General features: G+C 38.5%; 2 protein-coding genes across 2 annotated transcripts; one reads left to right on the top strand and one right to left on the bottom strand.

Annotated features, from left to right (window-relative positions):
- Positions 1–3,396: 3,396 nt before the first annotated feature.
- Positions 3,397–8,325, bottom strand: LOC122037411. Its single transcript, XM_042596881.1, has 8 exons — positions 7,973–8,325; positions 7,780–7,878; positions 7,512–7,671; positions 7,136–7,315; positions 6,927–7,061; positions 4,211–4,293; positions 3,814–3,907; positions 3,397–3,720 (listed from the first exon to the last, which is right to left on the bottom strand). The coding sequence occupies exons 1-8, from the start codon at positions 8,254–8,256 to the stop codon at positions 3,634–3,636; spliced, it is 1,122 nt and encodes a 373-aa protein (XP_042452815.1). The 5' UTR covers positions 8,257–8,325; the 3' UTR covers positions 3,397–3,633.
- A 2,413-nt stretch (positions 8,326–10,738) lies between these two features.
- On the top strand, positions 10,739–12,757 carry LOC122037410 (exocyst complex component EXO70B1-like). Its single transcript, XM_042596880.1, has one exon. It carries the CDS (start codon positions 10,739–10,741, stop codon positions 12,755–12,757), a length of 2,019 nt encoding a protein of 672 aa, XP_042452814.1.
- The last annotated feature ends 5,069 nt before the right edge of the window (positions 12,758–17,826 follow it).

Genomic DNA, 17,826 nt, shown 5'->3' on the forward strand with positions numbered 1-17,826 from the left:
AACCACTTCTAGACAAAGCTTTTTAAAGAATTTAAATATTTAATTTGTCTGAAAGCCGTAAATCCAAAAAATATTTTAATCTAAGTAAAACTTTGGAACCCAATATAGATTCCTTTCTACTGGGTTAACTAAGAATTTGGAGGTACATATCCTTTGAGAATTCTTTTAATTTGTCCCTTGTGATGCCCAATATATCAATTTAATCTACCATAAATTCTTAATTTTGATTTTAGTTTCAAGTATGCATGGTCATTTTTCAATTTCTATTTTCAATTTTTTATTTTCTAATTTTAGATTATCATACAATTCATGTCTTTGCTAAGTTCAATTTTAACTTAGCATTTTTTTTTCTAATTTTACTAGATCTTTAGTAAGAATTTTAATAAAATTAAAGGACTGCTTGGGAGATAGAGCACGTACCTCACTTACCTCAATTTCTGATGCTCCCCCTTCATCGCTGCTCTCTTCTAATGATCCTCCCCCTTCATTTATGCTCATCTTTGAGCTGGTTTCATCTTCCACTTGATGGTTGGCCATTAGGGCTAGTCCTGAGAAGGCTTCGACCTCGGACTCAGAGGATGATGAATCACCCCATGTGACCTTCAGGATCTTGTGTTTGGAGGATGTTGGTCTTTTGTACTTTTCTTTCTCCTTGTCCCTCTTCTTCAATTTTGAGGGGTCATCCTTGATGTACCCTTCTTCGTTGCAGTTGTAACATCTGACCTTCCTTTTTCAGTAATCCCTCTTTGTCTGCGATTTAAACTTATTAGACCGAATAAATTTATTAAACTTCATTACCATAAGAGCTGCTTCATTTTCATCAATTGATTCGTTCCGAGTCTGAATCGTTTGTTCTTACCTTCAGGGTAACATTCTGACTCGATCTTTTTCTTTGTCCTGCACACCGAGATTCGTGTAATTCAAAAGTAGAGAAAAGACTTTCTAAAGTACTTACCTCGAGATCCTTGGATATATAGTAGGAGTCTACTATAAAAACTCATTCAGGTGTTCTTGGGAACGCATTTAAAGCATACCTTTGTGCGCCCCGATTCGTTACCGTTTCTCCGAGGTTTGTTAGTCCGGTGATCAACTCTTTGATTCTTCTGTGTAGTTGTGCTACTACTGACTCTCCTTCCATCCGGAAGTTCGTCAGTTGATTCCGAAGCACATCCCGTGTCGCGAGCTTTGTTTCGGAAGTTCCTTTGTGCAACTCCAAGAACTTTTCCGAAAGCTCCTTCGCTGAGTCATGATCTCCAATCCGATTTACTTCCTGGGTGGAAGCACGCTAAGCAGGTGGAACTCGGCTCGTCTGTTCGCTACGAAATATGCTTGTTCCTTCTTGGTTCACTGATATTCTCCTTTTTCTTCTCCTTGGGAGATTTTTGGCGCTACAAAACCATATTTAATTATTAAAAGAATTTTGAAGTCGGTTTTAAAAAATACCTCCATTCTTTTCTTCCACGATGCAAATTCTCCTTCGAATTTTGGTGGATAGATCGTTGATCCGGCCATCGTCTTGATCTTGATGCTTCAGTCGACGGTTAGTCCTTCTAAGGCAATTGGGCTCTGATACCACTTGTTGGTCCGGGTAGGCCGACTAGAGGAGGGTGAATAGCCCTTGCACAAATCAAAACAAAAAAAATAACCTTTCTCGAACTTCAACTTAGATTAGTAGCAACAACATAAAAATAAACAATACAAAAACTGAAAGAAAAATACTCGAAATTTTACTTGGTTACAACCGGGGTGGTTATTAATCCAAGACAATGACAACACTAGAAAAATTTCCTTCGTGTAGGCGAAGAAGCCTCTTACAATCTTTGAACGGTCAGACTATTGCTAAGAAATGAATGCTTGAGTTGATTTATTATTTTTTAGCTCCAGAGGCCTTTTTATAGCTCCTGAAAATTCTATCTATAGCTTGAGGGCGCCTCCAGCGAGGCGGCAAAAGATAAAACTTTATCCGTTGTCAATGACTAATTTGGCGAAGTCGAGGGCGCCCTCCGCCTGAAGATATTGGAGGCGCTGGTTCACTTCGGAGGCGCCTTCAACACCTTGTTGAGGGTGCCTCCAGTAGTGTTCTCCAGCTCCTTTCGCTCTCCTGCTACTCCGATTGCTTGGGTGATTGCGTCCAACCGAAATAGGGCTCATCCAAACCTAATTTCCGACCTTCTCCTCGAGCAGGCTTTCGCTCCGGCTTCTCGTCCTTCAAACGTCGCGTCCGTTCTTCTCATCCACCGGTGTACTCTTCCGCAGTCCTCTCGTCCCTTGAACGCATCGAGCCCGTCGGCTCCCTTCCCGTATCGTCCTTCTCGCTAGCTGCGTCTTTCGCTCGACTTCCTGTGCTCCTAAGCTCCTGCACACTTAAACACAGGGATCAAAACCAAACAGGACCTAACCTAACTTGGTTAATCACATCAAAACAACCACGGGGTCCAACATAGCCCACACGAATTAGCCTAGTTGATAACTATAGGTGGTTGCTCCAATAGATCTTTGGGTCAATTCTGGATGCAAAATGTTCCATTGGCGTTTGATCTCCCCATGCTTGGGCAATACACCCCGTAATTACTTGTCTGTATCTAGCCGGGGGCCGATGTTATGAGCATTTATAGATTACCAAAAAAAGAACATTTATAACAATTAAATATCAATAAAAATAATTTTTCAATTAATATATAAAAAAAACAACCCAGTGCACTTTTCAATTAATATATACTAATTAAAAAATAAAAATATTAAAACCATATCAATATAGCATGATATTGAAACTGTATCATTCTGATCCTAAATCAAAATTTCAACACAGCTCAAAATTTTAAACCAGGACTTGAACAAGGTGGGGCTCTCGACAAGTTTCTTACAGGAACGGGCAGATATAAACAAACATCACATATTGAAGTACACACTAAAGAAGGAAACTATGACTAGGTAATTAGTGTGAGAATAATGGCTTAAATTAATTATATTGCTCAGAAAGTTCAATTGTGTCACTTCTTTTTTGATGAAAACTTCCAAATTGGATTTGAGGAAAGCTAGTGTTAGGTTTAGATTACATTTGAGCATGACCCAAGTAAAACCAATAGAATTAAAGGATTATTTAGTATAAATACTTATTAATAGGGTTTGGATGGTTATTTTGCTGTAAAACAACTTAATAGAGAGGGTGGAAAGAAACAAAAGAACACAATGATGGTCAGCCTAGCAAGAGAAAAGATGGTGGGCTTGGTAAGAGAAAGCTACACAAGGGCTTATTGTTTGATAATCAAGATAAAGAAAATTAAAAAAGAAGAGGTTCTCAACAGTGACAACACATCACCATAGTGGAGTTTTGGCAAAAGAGGTAGGATTATGCAACCCTTCCTTGATACCCCATTAGGTGTCATTATTCTCTTCAATTTAATCATAACCTTATCATTTCTTTGTTGAAAGTCCTTTGATTCATTGTTGTTCTATCGCTATAAGAGTATCTGGTTCAACAGGAAATTAAGCAGTACCTTCAGGCATCAAAATGACACATCCAATTAAAAAAGGGTAGAAAAGAACCCTGATATACCTTTATGGTCTATCATGAATTTGCTGCAGACCAACAGTTGTACTCATTTTCTACCCCTGATATACCTTTATGGTCTATCATGAATTTGCTGCAGACCAACAGTTGTACTCATCCATTCTTATAATGAAGGAGCTTGAACTACGTTTGCCGCCTCCACCATATGCCTGCAATTTCCAATGCAAGGAAGGTATTTATATTGTAAATTATACATTGGAAGGTGATCCAACAGTTAAATGCCATTGGTTGTCTCTTCTTACCTTAGCTATCTCTGAGATATCAACGGTAGGGTCAGTAGTCCTCAAACACATTTTCAAGTTCCGCTGTTTCATGAACACTGCAGCTCCTATTGGCCTGAATGCAAGGCATACACAATTTGTTATCAGAATCAGCCAGAACATTTTGGCATGTAGCTAGGGGAAATTAATCTTTAGTGGAAGCTCAGGTTTATTTGAATTTGATTTATTAGGGTTAAAACTGGCTTCAAATATCACAAAATTTGCATAACAAAAGCAACCACATGGAGACAAAGGAAGTTCCACTGTATCATAGAAAATTGTTTCTACTTTATATTCATTCAGTATTCAATTAAATACCTGTTGTCAGAAACTAGGTATGATGTTTATCAAAATGTAGGGATAAATACAATATTTTCACCTTAAACCAGCTGCTGCACTTCTTCTACTAAGCTCAATACAGATTTCATGACTTAGATCTTCATTTCCATCAGCCCGTACAGCCTAACATTAACAGGAAGAAATTTTTAACACTTTAAGCAAGGAGAGACATTTTGAAGTTTAGGTTGAAGTTCACATGGCAGTAGTAGCATTCTGTTAATTGAGAATACTTGAGAAATGCTGTAAAAAAGATAAAGATAAAAAATTCTTTAGGCAGTAAGACATCTAGGCTATAGCAAGAATGCACTACTAACAAATAACATGCCACTTCGGTAAATATCCTGCATAAGAGACCAATAGTTGAAGTTATTCATTGAAGTTCTCTAAAAAGAGGCAATTCTAAATAGTCTATCAAAATGAACAAGCTCAAAAGTGCCCTCTGATAATAATCAACATATAGCAGTTGTATTGCAAATTATGTTCCATTTAAACAGTTAGTGGAATTAACATTAGTTTTTTGTTGTGATGTAACACCAAGAACCAATTTCCCAGAGAAAAAAAAACTCATAATTCAAATATCAGGATGTCATTAATTAGAAAATAATGTAAAAAGAGCAGTTGAGATCCTATTAAAAAGTTCAACTATGATTCATATTATAGTAAACAAATACCTAGTTTCTAAATAACTTAATCAAACTTGTACAAATTCTCTAAACAATATTAAAATCACCAAACTTGATATGACTCAATCAAAATAAATCTTACAGCCTCTAAAAATTAAAATATCCTGATTAAAAAATTTCAAATTTCATTTCTTTAGTTGCATCATTCTCCCTCTTCCCTTTTCCAAAAGAGACGACCAGCATCGCCTACTTCTGCTGCCAAGGAAGGAAGAAGTTGTCTTCACCACCTTCCCACCTTCTAAAGGAGCTGACTGGCACTAGATTCCATAGACATAACCCCTTTCCTTTTGTTGAAATCAATTCGGAGGCAGCTCTTGTTGTCTCCCACAAAAAGATATCATCCGTGGGTCTGAAGTTCATCCATCCATGCTTCTGTAGATCATTGTTGCTTGATTGCCAGCAATACCAATTGCATCCATCATTGCTCCATCCTACCTATATCAACAATCAGAAACCTTCCTCCCTGATCAACTGGGCATTGTCATCACTTGCAACCCACATTACTTGAAGAGTGCTCTATTAAAATGTATTTTATTTCAAAATCAAGGTCATCTTTAAATTTTGGAGTACTCTAATGCAGAAGAGACAGACTCTCCTATAATGGGTGATCTACATCTGGATATTGTGTTCTTCAAGGAGGTAACTATATTTCTTGGAAAAGCAAAAGCAAATAATGGTTGCAAGTCAAAGTGTGGAATGTAAAATATAGGGTCATTACAATGGGTAAGCATATGATGACCAAGTTAGGATACACCCCCATCGAGTCTCGCATTCATGAGAGAACAAACATATAATCATTGATTGTCACCATAGTTTAAATTTCAAGCCGTATAATAATTTCGGTTTATGACTGAAATGATATGGTTTCGGTACCGTATCGTGCAGATATAGTTTCGGTATTTTTTAAAATATAAAATATATTAATAAAAAAATCCATGGGGGTCGTGCGACCCTTCCGCCATGCCCACGAGAGTCGCGCGACCCTTCCACGACAGTTGTGGGGGTCACGTGACCCCTCCACCGTTCTCTACGTCGTACCGATCAGCACAGAACGTAATGTTTCGGCCGTACCGCTTGTAGAACATGAGATTTTTAAACCATGATTGTCACTTCATCAGAAGGAAAGTACAATTTAATGAGGTGGATACTTTTTTATTAGTTCTAATAATCAGTTTGACAAAATTGTTAAGAGGGTCTAAAGTTGAATTTCTGCAACATATTTGAATTAGCTTAAGGGGCGTCATAGACTCACCTAAAAATATTTAAGATGTAGGAATGTAAATGTAAAGATTCATATTCTCAATATAGGTGGGTAGGTAGGTACATATAATTCCCACTTACTCGTAACAAGAGCAATTTACAAAGGGATGTATCAAACAAAACAATTTGGTATAAAGTTGTTCAAAGTTTATTCTGCTTGCTTCTCTACTATTAAGTGTCATTTAGAGCCTCATGTTCAGAATCATCTTTAATTTTGGAGATATTTCCTAATTCCTTTTAAAAGCTCCTTCAATCAAGTTGCTGTTGACTAATCAACTGAGGCAAATGTAGCTATAACCATCTTCCTCATGTTTGTGCAGATACAAAGGATCAACCAAAACAGGTACTGAGTATGCATAAAACTCCAAACTTCAATTTTTCAAAACATGTAAGCTTGACCAAAATTGACAATTGTCAGGTTAGCACATAGACAAGATTCCTTTGCTGGTAGCTGAAATGCAGATAGGAATGAATATGTCTGGCAAGTATTTCATGCAAAATTCTTCTAAACACAGTTTTTTGGTGTAATATATAAGGATTCCCAGTGTAATAATAACAAAGATCAATTGAGGTCTAACTTATGCTTCCAATATTTGAAAGAGGAAAAGAAAAATCCTTGTTCAAATGTATGCCTAAGACAGTCCTTTTTTGCTTCTCACTTCGTGTGTGTTTATTAGAAACCAAGGAAAGGAATTAAAAGAGTAACAAAGTATCAGATATGCATTTTTCTGTTGCATAGACCATATGATCTAGCTATGAAAGAAACTTATATGAGAAATTCATTGCAGTAGACCGACAGGAAGAAGATGTTACCAGGCACTCTCCATAAAATCCTCTTCCCAACTGAATCTTTAAAGCCTTTTCCAGCAACTTACTGGCTGCATCTTCACGTGACCGAGTATACAAATTTCCCTTGGCAATCAAATCTGCAGAATTAAGCTGTAGGAGCTGAGAAAAAAAAACAAATTATAAAGACCTTAAAAGATAAAATATACATATAAGCGAATAAGAATTATCTTAACCTGCTGAAACACATACGGATTGGTGATACAATTCAGTTTTGCACGCTCATCCCTAAGTCCAATGTCGAATGCTTTGGTATCAGGCATCCTCCACTGGCAAAGAGCAGCATCTTCTATATAACTTAAGACTGATGCAACACGTTCTTCCTGTTCTTGATTCAATAAGTTTTCGGCATCATCCTGTTACATTGTATTAAACCAGCGAATCTCTCTCAGCAGTACTGATGTTACAATCAGTTTGACATTCTATATTTAAAGGGCCGAGTAGATAAATGGAACAAATAACTAATGGAACTAAATGATTACGGGGAAAATTGAGCAAGTTTTGGTAAAGCTCGCTGAAAAATTACATGCAGAAGAGCAAACATGCGCTAACCTGAGAAGAGTTCCTCTCAGAGAACTTTTTGGAGAAGTAATCGTAAACAGAACGGGCGCTGCATTTCTCAGTGTCAATGTGAAGTTCCAGATTGTCGGGACGCTCTCTTTCATGTAAAGTCGTTCCCAGAGAAATCTCCCGGTGATCAAAAGCTATAACTCTGAAACGATTGAACATTTTCCCATTGTAGATACAATTTCCATTAACAAAAAGGGAGTGATTACTAGGGACAGGGTAAAGAAACAATCTTTCTGTGAAGTCCCAGTACCTAGGAACGATATGCGACAGCTCTATTGCAAAGCGTTTGGGCCCGACGAAATCGAGGAGGTAACACGTCTCGAAAGCTCTGGCCTCGAAGTCTTCCACTCTATCAAAAAAAAAAAAAAAACTATTGGTTGAAAAGGAGGAACTAAGGGCGAGACCAGGCTTGGCTGCACTTACAAGTTCCAAGGGTTGCCTACCTAAAAGGCTCGACAGAGGAGAAAGGCAGGACGAGGAACGGTAGGCGAAGGCGCGAGTGAAATAAGTGGGCATATAGGGCGGCGAAAGCACCGGAAAAAGATGGATAGTTGTATAGGACGAGGTGGGATCGGATGGCGGCGGCCGAGGGTGATGAAGAGTCGCCGGCGGTTATAGAAGGTGGTCGGAGGGCATCCAATGCGGCTTGCGAACGAAAACATCGGTGAGGGGACGAGGGCGGTGGAACGCCTCGCTTCAGAAAGGCAAGAGATGATCGGAAAACCATCCGTTTACGACGAACGCGCCGACGCACCGAAGCAAACTCTTCAAAAGGGGGAAGAAAATATGCTCAGCTACACCTACATAAAATATAAATTTTTAGAAAAATAAAATGTCAAATTAAAAAATAAAGATTTTGGGGAAAAAAAAATAATGTTAAAATAACAAATGAGTATACAAGATAAATTCGATAACCTTATTCCATAATCTACTAAAATGTTTTAAATTAATCACTTTAAAATTTTCATTAAACACAAAACATTTTTTTTAAAGATTGAGAAAATTCACACAAAGGCTTCTATTTGATAAGTATAATAATTTAAATATGCAACATTTTGCTGAAATGATCAATTTAAAAGACTTGAAGTCTATGTAAACATAAGTGCATTCATAGTCATTGAAGTTTTTAGAGCTTCTTTATAATTTTTTACTTCCACCTTATATATATCTCTCTCCTAATTAAAAAACACCTCTAGTTTTATATTTAAATAAAAAAAATTATATTAATTAAAAAAGTGAAGAAGTCATTATTTGCTTTTTAGTAAATATTAAAAGAATATTTTAATAAAAACAAAATAAAATAAAAGGTGAAGAAGCGACTATGGGAGGGAGGAAAAACCTACCTCCACTACACTATGGGAGGAAGATTTTTTAAAGTTGTCAACTCACACTATGGATGTTCTAAGTGTTTTCTCGTCTCGATATTTCGATCAATCTATTTCTAGGTCAACACAGAGAAGATAAATTACGGATGACTACTATTTATTAGTATAAGTGGTAAGACATGGGGGAGATATGCTCGGACACATAGAGTTTTGATCCCAAAATCTCATGTGGCAACACTCTATGTCTTAACCATCGTACCACCCCGAGAGGACCTAAATAATCGATTTTATGGTGGCAAAAGATGAATACACTCGCTTCTAGCACCCCTATCAATTTGTCTCAGGGTTAATACGGAGGAGGTTGATAATCGATTTTATAATTATATATGAAGAGATAAATTGATAAATTATGGTTGATCAATATGAAAAGAGTTTTTGTTCCTTTAATTTTGTCAAAATCTGAAACCTTGTCCTATGATAATGATTCTATTTCACGCTGGCCAATTCTATCCTGTCTCATGCTTCAGAGCACCCAAGGACTATAAAAAATTAGAAGAATTAGATTTTTAAAACGTAGATTTTTTTTTTTCAAGGTCTCTTTAATTACGCCTCTTTTTATAACTTTCAAACCAAAAAGCTACACACAACTATTTTATTCGATTGAAACACAAATTATAGAAGCCTTACTTTATAACTACTAGTTTCCTCAACACTTGCTTAGTTCGCTCAACATAATTCAGCCAACTCAAATGACTTACAAGCTTATATGCCAACAAATACTATCTCTAGACTCTAGTTGACTCGAATTACTTTAATTGAGTCATATTTAGATCAGTTAACTAAATTAGGTTGATTTAACTCGATCGACTATGATGGTAAATTTATCTATCAAACAAATATATTTTTATTTGACTCAAAATTCAATAGAAAATATAATGAGAATAGTAATTTTTTTAGCACGAATACATTTAAAAAAATATAATTCATATATAAAAGTTTGTTAATCTTAATATAATGTATCAAATTGATGTTTAAAGATATAAATATAATTAAATTGTCAGGGGTTGCTTGTTTGGAGGATTTGGAATGGGAATGAAATGAAATTTGGTGCTTGATTTCCCATTTTATTATTATATACAATCATTCCTATTACCTATCTCATTCGCTTATCCGAAACAAACAACCCCTGAATATATATGATCTTATTTAATATCATTCCGAGTTTTTTATATTTATCAACCGATTAAAATCGATTGATAAAATTAGATTATATATGTTCTTCTAAGGGGGCGCTTGGTTCGGGTAAGGGAATGGGAAAGAATATGGGAATGATTGCAAATATTAATGAAATGAGAATAATACTCATATCCCTCATATTACTCGGGAATGACTCATTCCTTTATTTAGAGGAATGAATCCGTGGATCCCACCTTCATTTCTCCAAATCAAGCACAAGTTTAATTCCATTCCTATTCCAAACCCCCCAGATAAACAGCCCCTAATTATACTTTTCGGTCGCTAAGTTTTCCAGGTAATGATATGTGTTTAAAAAATCCTCTCCTATTCGATACCAGCGTTGACATTCTACAGTCAGCGTACCTCTGACCTTTACGTGGGTGCATGTTGCTGTTGTAGGTGTTTAGAAGGAAGGAAATAATAGCAGTGAAATGACTACGTGATTCCAACTCCTAAACTGAGTCAACCATGCCGACCTCCGAAGTTTCCTCCACCCTCTTCCTCTCTCCCATCCCTTGAGCCATTTTCCTCTCCATTTTGGGCCCTTGCATCTCTCCTAACCATTGACGATAACGATTCATCTCTTTTGTCTTCCTCGGCATGATAAGAAGTTACCGTTGACGACAACCTCAGCTCGAGACGCCTTTCATGGAGAGACTTCAATCGTTCCCTCAACAATTTGGCCTCGAAATTGTACGCAAAGTCGATCGCAGACTTTCGTTAGCAAACTTCAAGCTTGACAAGTACGAGAAGGATAAGGCGAGATTGCAACACGACAAGGTCAAGTCGATAGAGGAAAAAGGTGAAGAGGTTAATGAGGAGGAGGAGGAAGAGGAGGAGGAGGAGGACGGCGGTGTCGCTTCCCTGTGCGCCGAAATAGATGATTTTGCTGGCAGAGTTGTCGAAGAGTCGCCGGAGGCGCCGTTGGTGTTCCCTCAATCCGCCGTCAAGAAGTTTCTTGACCTCGCGGAGGAGACGGTGGAGAAGCATGAGTCCGGCGAGTTCGGGATATTGGCGTCCCTCGAGAATGGCGACCTCAGCCTTTTCAACATCGTCGATCGCTTGGTCAAGCTGACGTCGGTAGCGGGGGATTTCCCATCGGCGAAAACAGAGCGCAAACGGGCGATGAGCCGCGCCGGCTGCGTCGTCCACAGGGCGATGTGCTTCCTCGAGGACGAGCTGTATATCCTCCTCGATCAAGATCCTAAATTCAAGGTCGACCCGAACAGCACCCGATCCAAGAGCAAGCGTCCGCCCTCCTTCGACCGCAACTCCGACTCGGCGGACCGGTGCTGCGCCCTTCCCTCGCCGGAGTCCAACTCCTTCCACCTCGCGCCGGAGATGTTCGAGAGGCTGTGCCGCATGGTGGGATCCATGTTCAACGCCGGGTACGATACGGAGTGCTGCCAGGTGATCGCGGTGGCGCGCCGGAACGCCTTCGACGCTGGCCTGTCCAGCCTCGGCTACGAGATGCTCAGCATCGACGACGTGGTGCGGCTGCCGTGGGACTCGCTGGAGAGAGAGATCGCCACGTGGATCCGAGTGTTCCGGCAATCCGTGGAAGTCGTGTTCCCCCGTGAGCGGGATCTCTGTTTCTCCGTCCTCGCCGGCCAAGAACCCATCGCCCAAACCATCTTCTATGACCTCGTCCGCGGCGCCACCATCCCGCTGCTCACCTTCGCGGAGGCCGTCTCCATGACCAAACGCTCCGCGGAGAAGCTCTTCAAGGTGCTCGACGTGTACGAGACTCTACGCGACACGCAGCCCAAGATCCACGCGCTCTTGCGATCAAGGGCGTCGGAGGAACACAGCGAGGCGGAGCCGTCGTCTGCGTTGGACGATCTCGAGACAGAGATCGCGTCGTTGAGCGCCCGACTCGCAGAGGCGGCCGTGGCCATCTTCTCCGAGCTGGAGAACTCGATCAAGAACGACGCCGCGAAGACGCCGGTGCCGGGTGGCGCCGTCCACCCGCTCACCCGGTACTTGATGGACTATCTGAAGGACGCGTGCGAGTACAGGGGCACGATGGAGAACATCTTCAGGGAGCAGAAGAATGGCGGTAACAACAACGACAACCAGTTCGTGAGCCAATTGATGGAGGTGATGGAGATGCTGCACGCGAACCTGGAGGGGAAGTCGATTCTGTACAAGGACCCGGCGCTGAGCAGCATCTTCCTGATGAACAACGGCCGGTACATCATGCAGAAGATAAAGGCGTCGTCGGAGGTCCACAAGCTTCTGGGGGACGTGTGGAGCCGGAAGAGATCGACGGAGTTGCGGCAGTACCACAAGAACTACCAGCGGGAGACGTGGTCGAGGGTGCTGGGGTGCCTCAAGGACGAGGGGCTGCAGGGGAAGGGGGGAAGCGGGGTGGCGAAACCGGCGCTGAAGGATCGGTTCAAGAGCTTCAATTCCATGTTTGAGGAGATCCACAAGGCGCAGTGCCTGTGGGTGGTCAGCGACGAGCAGCTGCAGTCGGAGCTGAGGGTGTCGGTGTCGGCGGTGGTGGTGCCGGCGTACCGGTCGTTCCTTGGGAGGTTCGCGCAGTACCTGGACCCGGGGAGGCAGACGGAGAAGTACATCAAGTTCGGGCCGGAGGAGCTTGAGAATTACATCGACGAACTCTTCTCCGGCGACCCTTCCTCGTTGGTTGGCCGGAAGAAATAATGTTTATTAGGTTGATCGAAGCCAAACTTGTTGTAACAAAGAAACACTGAATTTTAGTAATTCTCAGCAAATTCATTTTTTTAATCTATTTTTGAGGTATAAAAAGTGCTTTGAGATAAACATATATGACATGATAATAACAATCATTCGATTAAATGATTAATTACATGTAATTAGGACAAAAATATATGATAATGATTATTACAAGAGCTCATACTTTCATGCTAGTCTTCAGGTACAAAATTTAGTTCACCATATTTAATCTGTACTTAATTGTTAGAGGAGTTTAATTGTTAGGGTGGTTTTTATATATTTGCTATGATCTTAAAATATTTCTGAAAGTGTTCAATAACGTGTTCGAAAGTGTTGACAATTGAGCCAAGGCTGGTTCAAACTCGGCTCGACTCATTTTATGCTAACTCGATTCGAGCTCGAGTTTAATTGAGCTTGTAAATTTGAGGTCGAGTTCAGCTTGAGTTCAACTTGAAAAGTTCGAATTAAAATCAAAATTTTGAGCTCAAGCTTTAACTCGAGCTGAGTCATAACTTGAGCCAATTTTACTGTAAACTCACAAAACAAAAAATGCACGCAAATGGTTACTCAAGACGGATTGTAGATGAAAAAAATAATAAATCAACATTGGCAGAGAATTAAATAATAATAATAATAATAATAATAATAATAATAATAATGTAATTGAGACTACCCAACCTTTTCCAACGACTGAATCAAAATAATATTCATATAATCAAGCTGAGGGCGACGGAGAAGGGAGTAACGATTGAGTACAATGACTAAGGATTGAGGGCTGACTCTAATTGAGTAGGGCGACATTAACAACTGAGTAGGCTGTGATGATTGAGGGTGAAAGTTGAGAGTTGAAAGGTTTGAGCGTTCAGACTTGAGAGTTGAGATGATAGATAGGATTTTTAGTTTGAAATTAGGACCGGCTGAAATCTAAAGGTTAGGATTTAAGAATTGGATTTAGATTTTAGGAATATTACTTATTTTGATTTTAAAAATAAACTTCCAAAATTTAAAATTTTACCTAATATTTACCTTATCAATATTTACATGAATAAATAAAAATTATATTCATTTGCACCCCTAGCTAGAAGTAGTGAACAGGGCTTGATCGTGTGATAGTCTAAAAAATGTTAATAAAATAAATGAAACAAACACAAAACAAAACACTAACACACAAATCAATTTCATCTTTTACATGGTTCAGAACCCAAATTTCCACTTCATAGCTTAGCTTTCTAGCATTAACACTACTATACTTTCTCTTTGTGGATACTTTTTTGAGGCGAAAAAACCTCTTACAAGCACCCATTCTCACAAACAAATACAAGTAAAATACAAAGATAAAAGATGAAAATAATTACAATGTAAATAACTAATTTACATACAAAATCTTTGTTTTGGTCGATGTTGATTGCTTTTGAAATGTCTCTTGAAGGTTTGGAATGCAGTAACACTCTCCCCTAGAATGCATTGGAAATCCTCTATAAAATTCTCTTTTATAAGCTTTAAGTCGTAATTAGAAACCACCTAATAGTCGACTATTTGTCACTATCAATCGATTGTGATAATGACAATTGTTCTTCTAGAATTTGAATGTTGCACGGTAGAATAGTTCTTCTAGCATAGTATTGACCACAACAATTAATTGTTATATCCTATCAGTCGACTATTGCAACAAAGTTGAATTCTCAAACTGCCTCATAAACTTTTTGTTTGCTACAACATTATTATTAGTCAATTGATCATACTCAACAGTTGACTAATATATTACAAACCTCCTTAAACCTTCTCAAATCTTGAACTCAAGGGTTTAGGAGTTCATCAGTCAATTGTTATGTTATAGCAATCGACTGATACCTTTATTTCAGCCTTATCAATATCGAATTCAAACTTTATCTAGTATTTGGTCAACCTCAACCGATCAAGACTTCCTTTACCTGATAATCGATCAACCTTCACCTATCAAGACTTCACAGCTGTCTAGTATCCAATCAACCTTGATTTGTCAAAACTTTATTGTTACTTAGCATTCAGGCACTCTTAACTTGTCGTGACTTCATCATTGTCTAATATCAAGTCACCCTTAACCTGTGAGACTTCACCATTACTTAACATCAGGTCACCCTTGACATGCTAAGATTTCTTGTCTCATCTCTAAAATATGGTCAACCTTAACATGTTAGAACTTCTTTATTGCTAAATATTTGGTACATCTTGACTTGTTTATATTTTCTATCTTACGCCTGATATTTGGTCCTCTTCCATGACCTGTTAGGACTTCCATCATATGTCAAGTATCCGATCAATCGTGATCGACTTGAACTTCACGATTACCAAGTGTCCAATCAATCTTAACCCACCATTACCAAATGTATGATTAACTTTGACCCACTTGGATTTCATCCCATATTTCAACTCCTCATTGGACTTCCAACTATCAAGTGTCCGATCAACCATGGGCCACGTGGACTTCTCTACTATCAAGTATCTGGTCAATCTTGACATACTTGACTTTTCACTCAACCATCCATATCAAAGCCAATCTTGGTTAACCTTAATCCGAGGTTAATTGTACCAACAATCTCCCTTTTCAACAAACTCTCTTTTCACTTGATGTCTAATTCTACCATTAAACATATTGGTCAAATATCAAAATCCAACTCAAGCCAAACTTAAACTTAGTCAATCTTAATCACTTAACACACACAAATCCCTTATGCCTTGACTGTGATGATCCAAGAACCATAGGAAGAAATTAGAAAAGTTCAATAGCTTAAACTTTAAACTGTGGCAAAAGATATTATTTTATCTAATCATGTTGAATCTCACTCAAATTTTGACAAAGGAAACTCCAAAATTGTTAGAGGATGAAATTGATGAATAAGTCCTTAGTATTATAGAAGCATAGGACAACTTTGAGTTTTTAATGCTTGAATTACATCCTACATAACCTTGTCAATTTGCTATACAATATAACAAAAATCCAAAATCTAGGACAAGAGGGGCCAAGAAATTCATTGTTAGTCAATTCTCTAATTACAAAATGGTGGACTCTAGAATTGTGATCATTCAAATTTAGGAGCTTCAAGTAATCTTGCATAAAAGTCATTATGATGGCACAATGTTTAGTGAGATCTTTAGGTATTATTAAAAAATTGCTACTCATCTAGAAGAATTTCAAAAATTACTTGAAACACAAGTGGATGAGATGAATGTTGAAGAAGTCATTATTAAACTTTCGTGAATATTCATTTTCTATTAGTTTCTCTCTTTTTGTTGCATGATGTATCAATTCATCATCTGACTTTATTATGCATACATGACTTGATACTAGCATGTGTTTTCATACTACAGGGATATGGGGAAGGACCGAGAGGTGAACCTAATTCTCTAACCCACAAAAATCGAAACTTGAGGGTTTGTTCATGAAAGTAGTCAAAAATCTCTCGATGGCAGCATTGGCTATCACGGAGTTTAATGAGTTTACCCCAATTCGATATCATAAAGTAAGGGATAACACCTAGAGGATCGTGAAGTATTATGATATATGCCTCCCTGAGAAAGCCATTGTTTTAGTAATGTTACCTTAAAAGTAGACACTGCAATTGGGTAGGTACATCGGTATTATTCGAGAGAACATATTGGGTACCTCAAGATGGACCACTTTCATGCATTTCAACACTGAGTTAAAATAGTAAATTATATTTAGAGTGTCAATGATCATGATAGCAAAACCAAAGTCCTAGAATTTCTTCATAAAATCGATATTACCCACAACTCTTCTTGCTTTCTTAGTTTGTTTTCTTTATGACACAATTTTCTCAATTTTGACTTATTTAGATAGCCTACTTCACAATTCGAATCAATATTCAATTTAATAGCCCCAATGGATGGTATTTTATTACTTGAGGACAATGATACACTTATAGTTTGTACACATCAAGTTTTTGACATTGTTATCGAGGACTATTTCAAATTGATATTAGTTCCATTGCGATTTGGTTAATCTAGATTTCTTTTTTTTTTCTTGTTGTTTTTTGATTTTCTTTTATTTATTTTTTAACCTTTTATTGCCTTTTTTTTTCTTTTTCATGTGAACAAATTTCTAGTACCCAAAGATGGAAATTCTAACTCAAAGATTTTATGAATCTAATGTTGTGAACTTTGTTAACGATTATTGAGAAATTTGTAGTGCAATAGAACACGCAACCAATAATTTTTACACCTTCATGACTTGAACAAGTGGATGACATCTTCTATCCACAGAGCAATCAAGAGAACAACAATGCAACATCATCTGGATTCCAACATGCACTAAAATCCATCTTGGAAACTTTACTAGAGAACCTCATCACAACTTAAAAACTTAACAAAGAGTTTACGCAACAACATCGAATCTACGTATACATAATCAGTCTGATGGAAGGTATGTCTGATAACTCATTTAACTATACTGAGATGTTGAAAATTCAAACTTTACTGGATGCTAGTTCCTCTTCGAAGGCTCCAGACAGATTCTCAAATCAACCTGAGATCGATCCTTTTGAATATTTTGATGCCATCATTTCGAGGATTAGTGAATCTTTGGAGGAACCTAAGGTGAGCAAGGAGGAGGATGACAATACTAAAAATGAAGCCATTTGAAGAGAATCTTGAGGAATATAAATTTGATACTTTGACAAAGGACTGTGGTCCCTTAGGCGACTCCAAATTGAGATCCCCTTCTATAGATATGAAATCCACATTTTATATGTGAATTACAAGTGCCCACTACGGGCTAGTGTTGGCTGCCATGACCTCCCATGGCAAGCTCGAGAACTCCAGTCGAGTGGCAACATGACCCATTCCAGTTAGCATGGCGCTTGCGGAGGGTTAAGGAAATCTGACTAGATTGGCTATGGCTCATGCCGGATGACACAACCCCTATGGTAGGCTTGGAAACTCCAAAGACTTGATCTTTAAATTGGCGATGGCTCGTGCCGGCTAGCATGACCCCGTGGCAGATGGGTTGCCCTTGGAAGTTAGGCTTTAAGCTCCATTTT

The sequence above is a fragment of the Zingiber officinale genome, unplaced genomic scaffold (genome assembly GCF_018446385.1).
Source record: "Zingiber officinale cultivar Zhangliang unplaced genomic scaffold, Zo_v1.1 ctg35, whole genome shotgun sequence".
Lineage (NCBI taxonomy): Eukaryota > Viridiplantae > Streptophyta > Magnoliopsida > Zingiberales > Zingiberaceae > Zingiber > Zingiber officinale.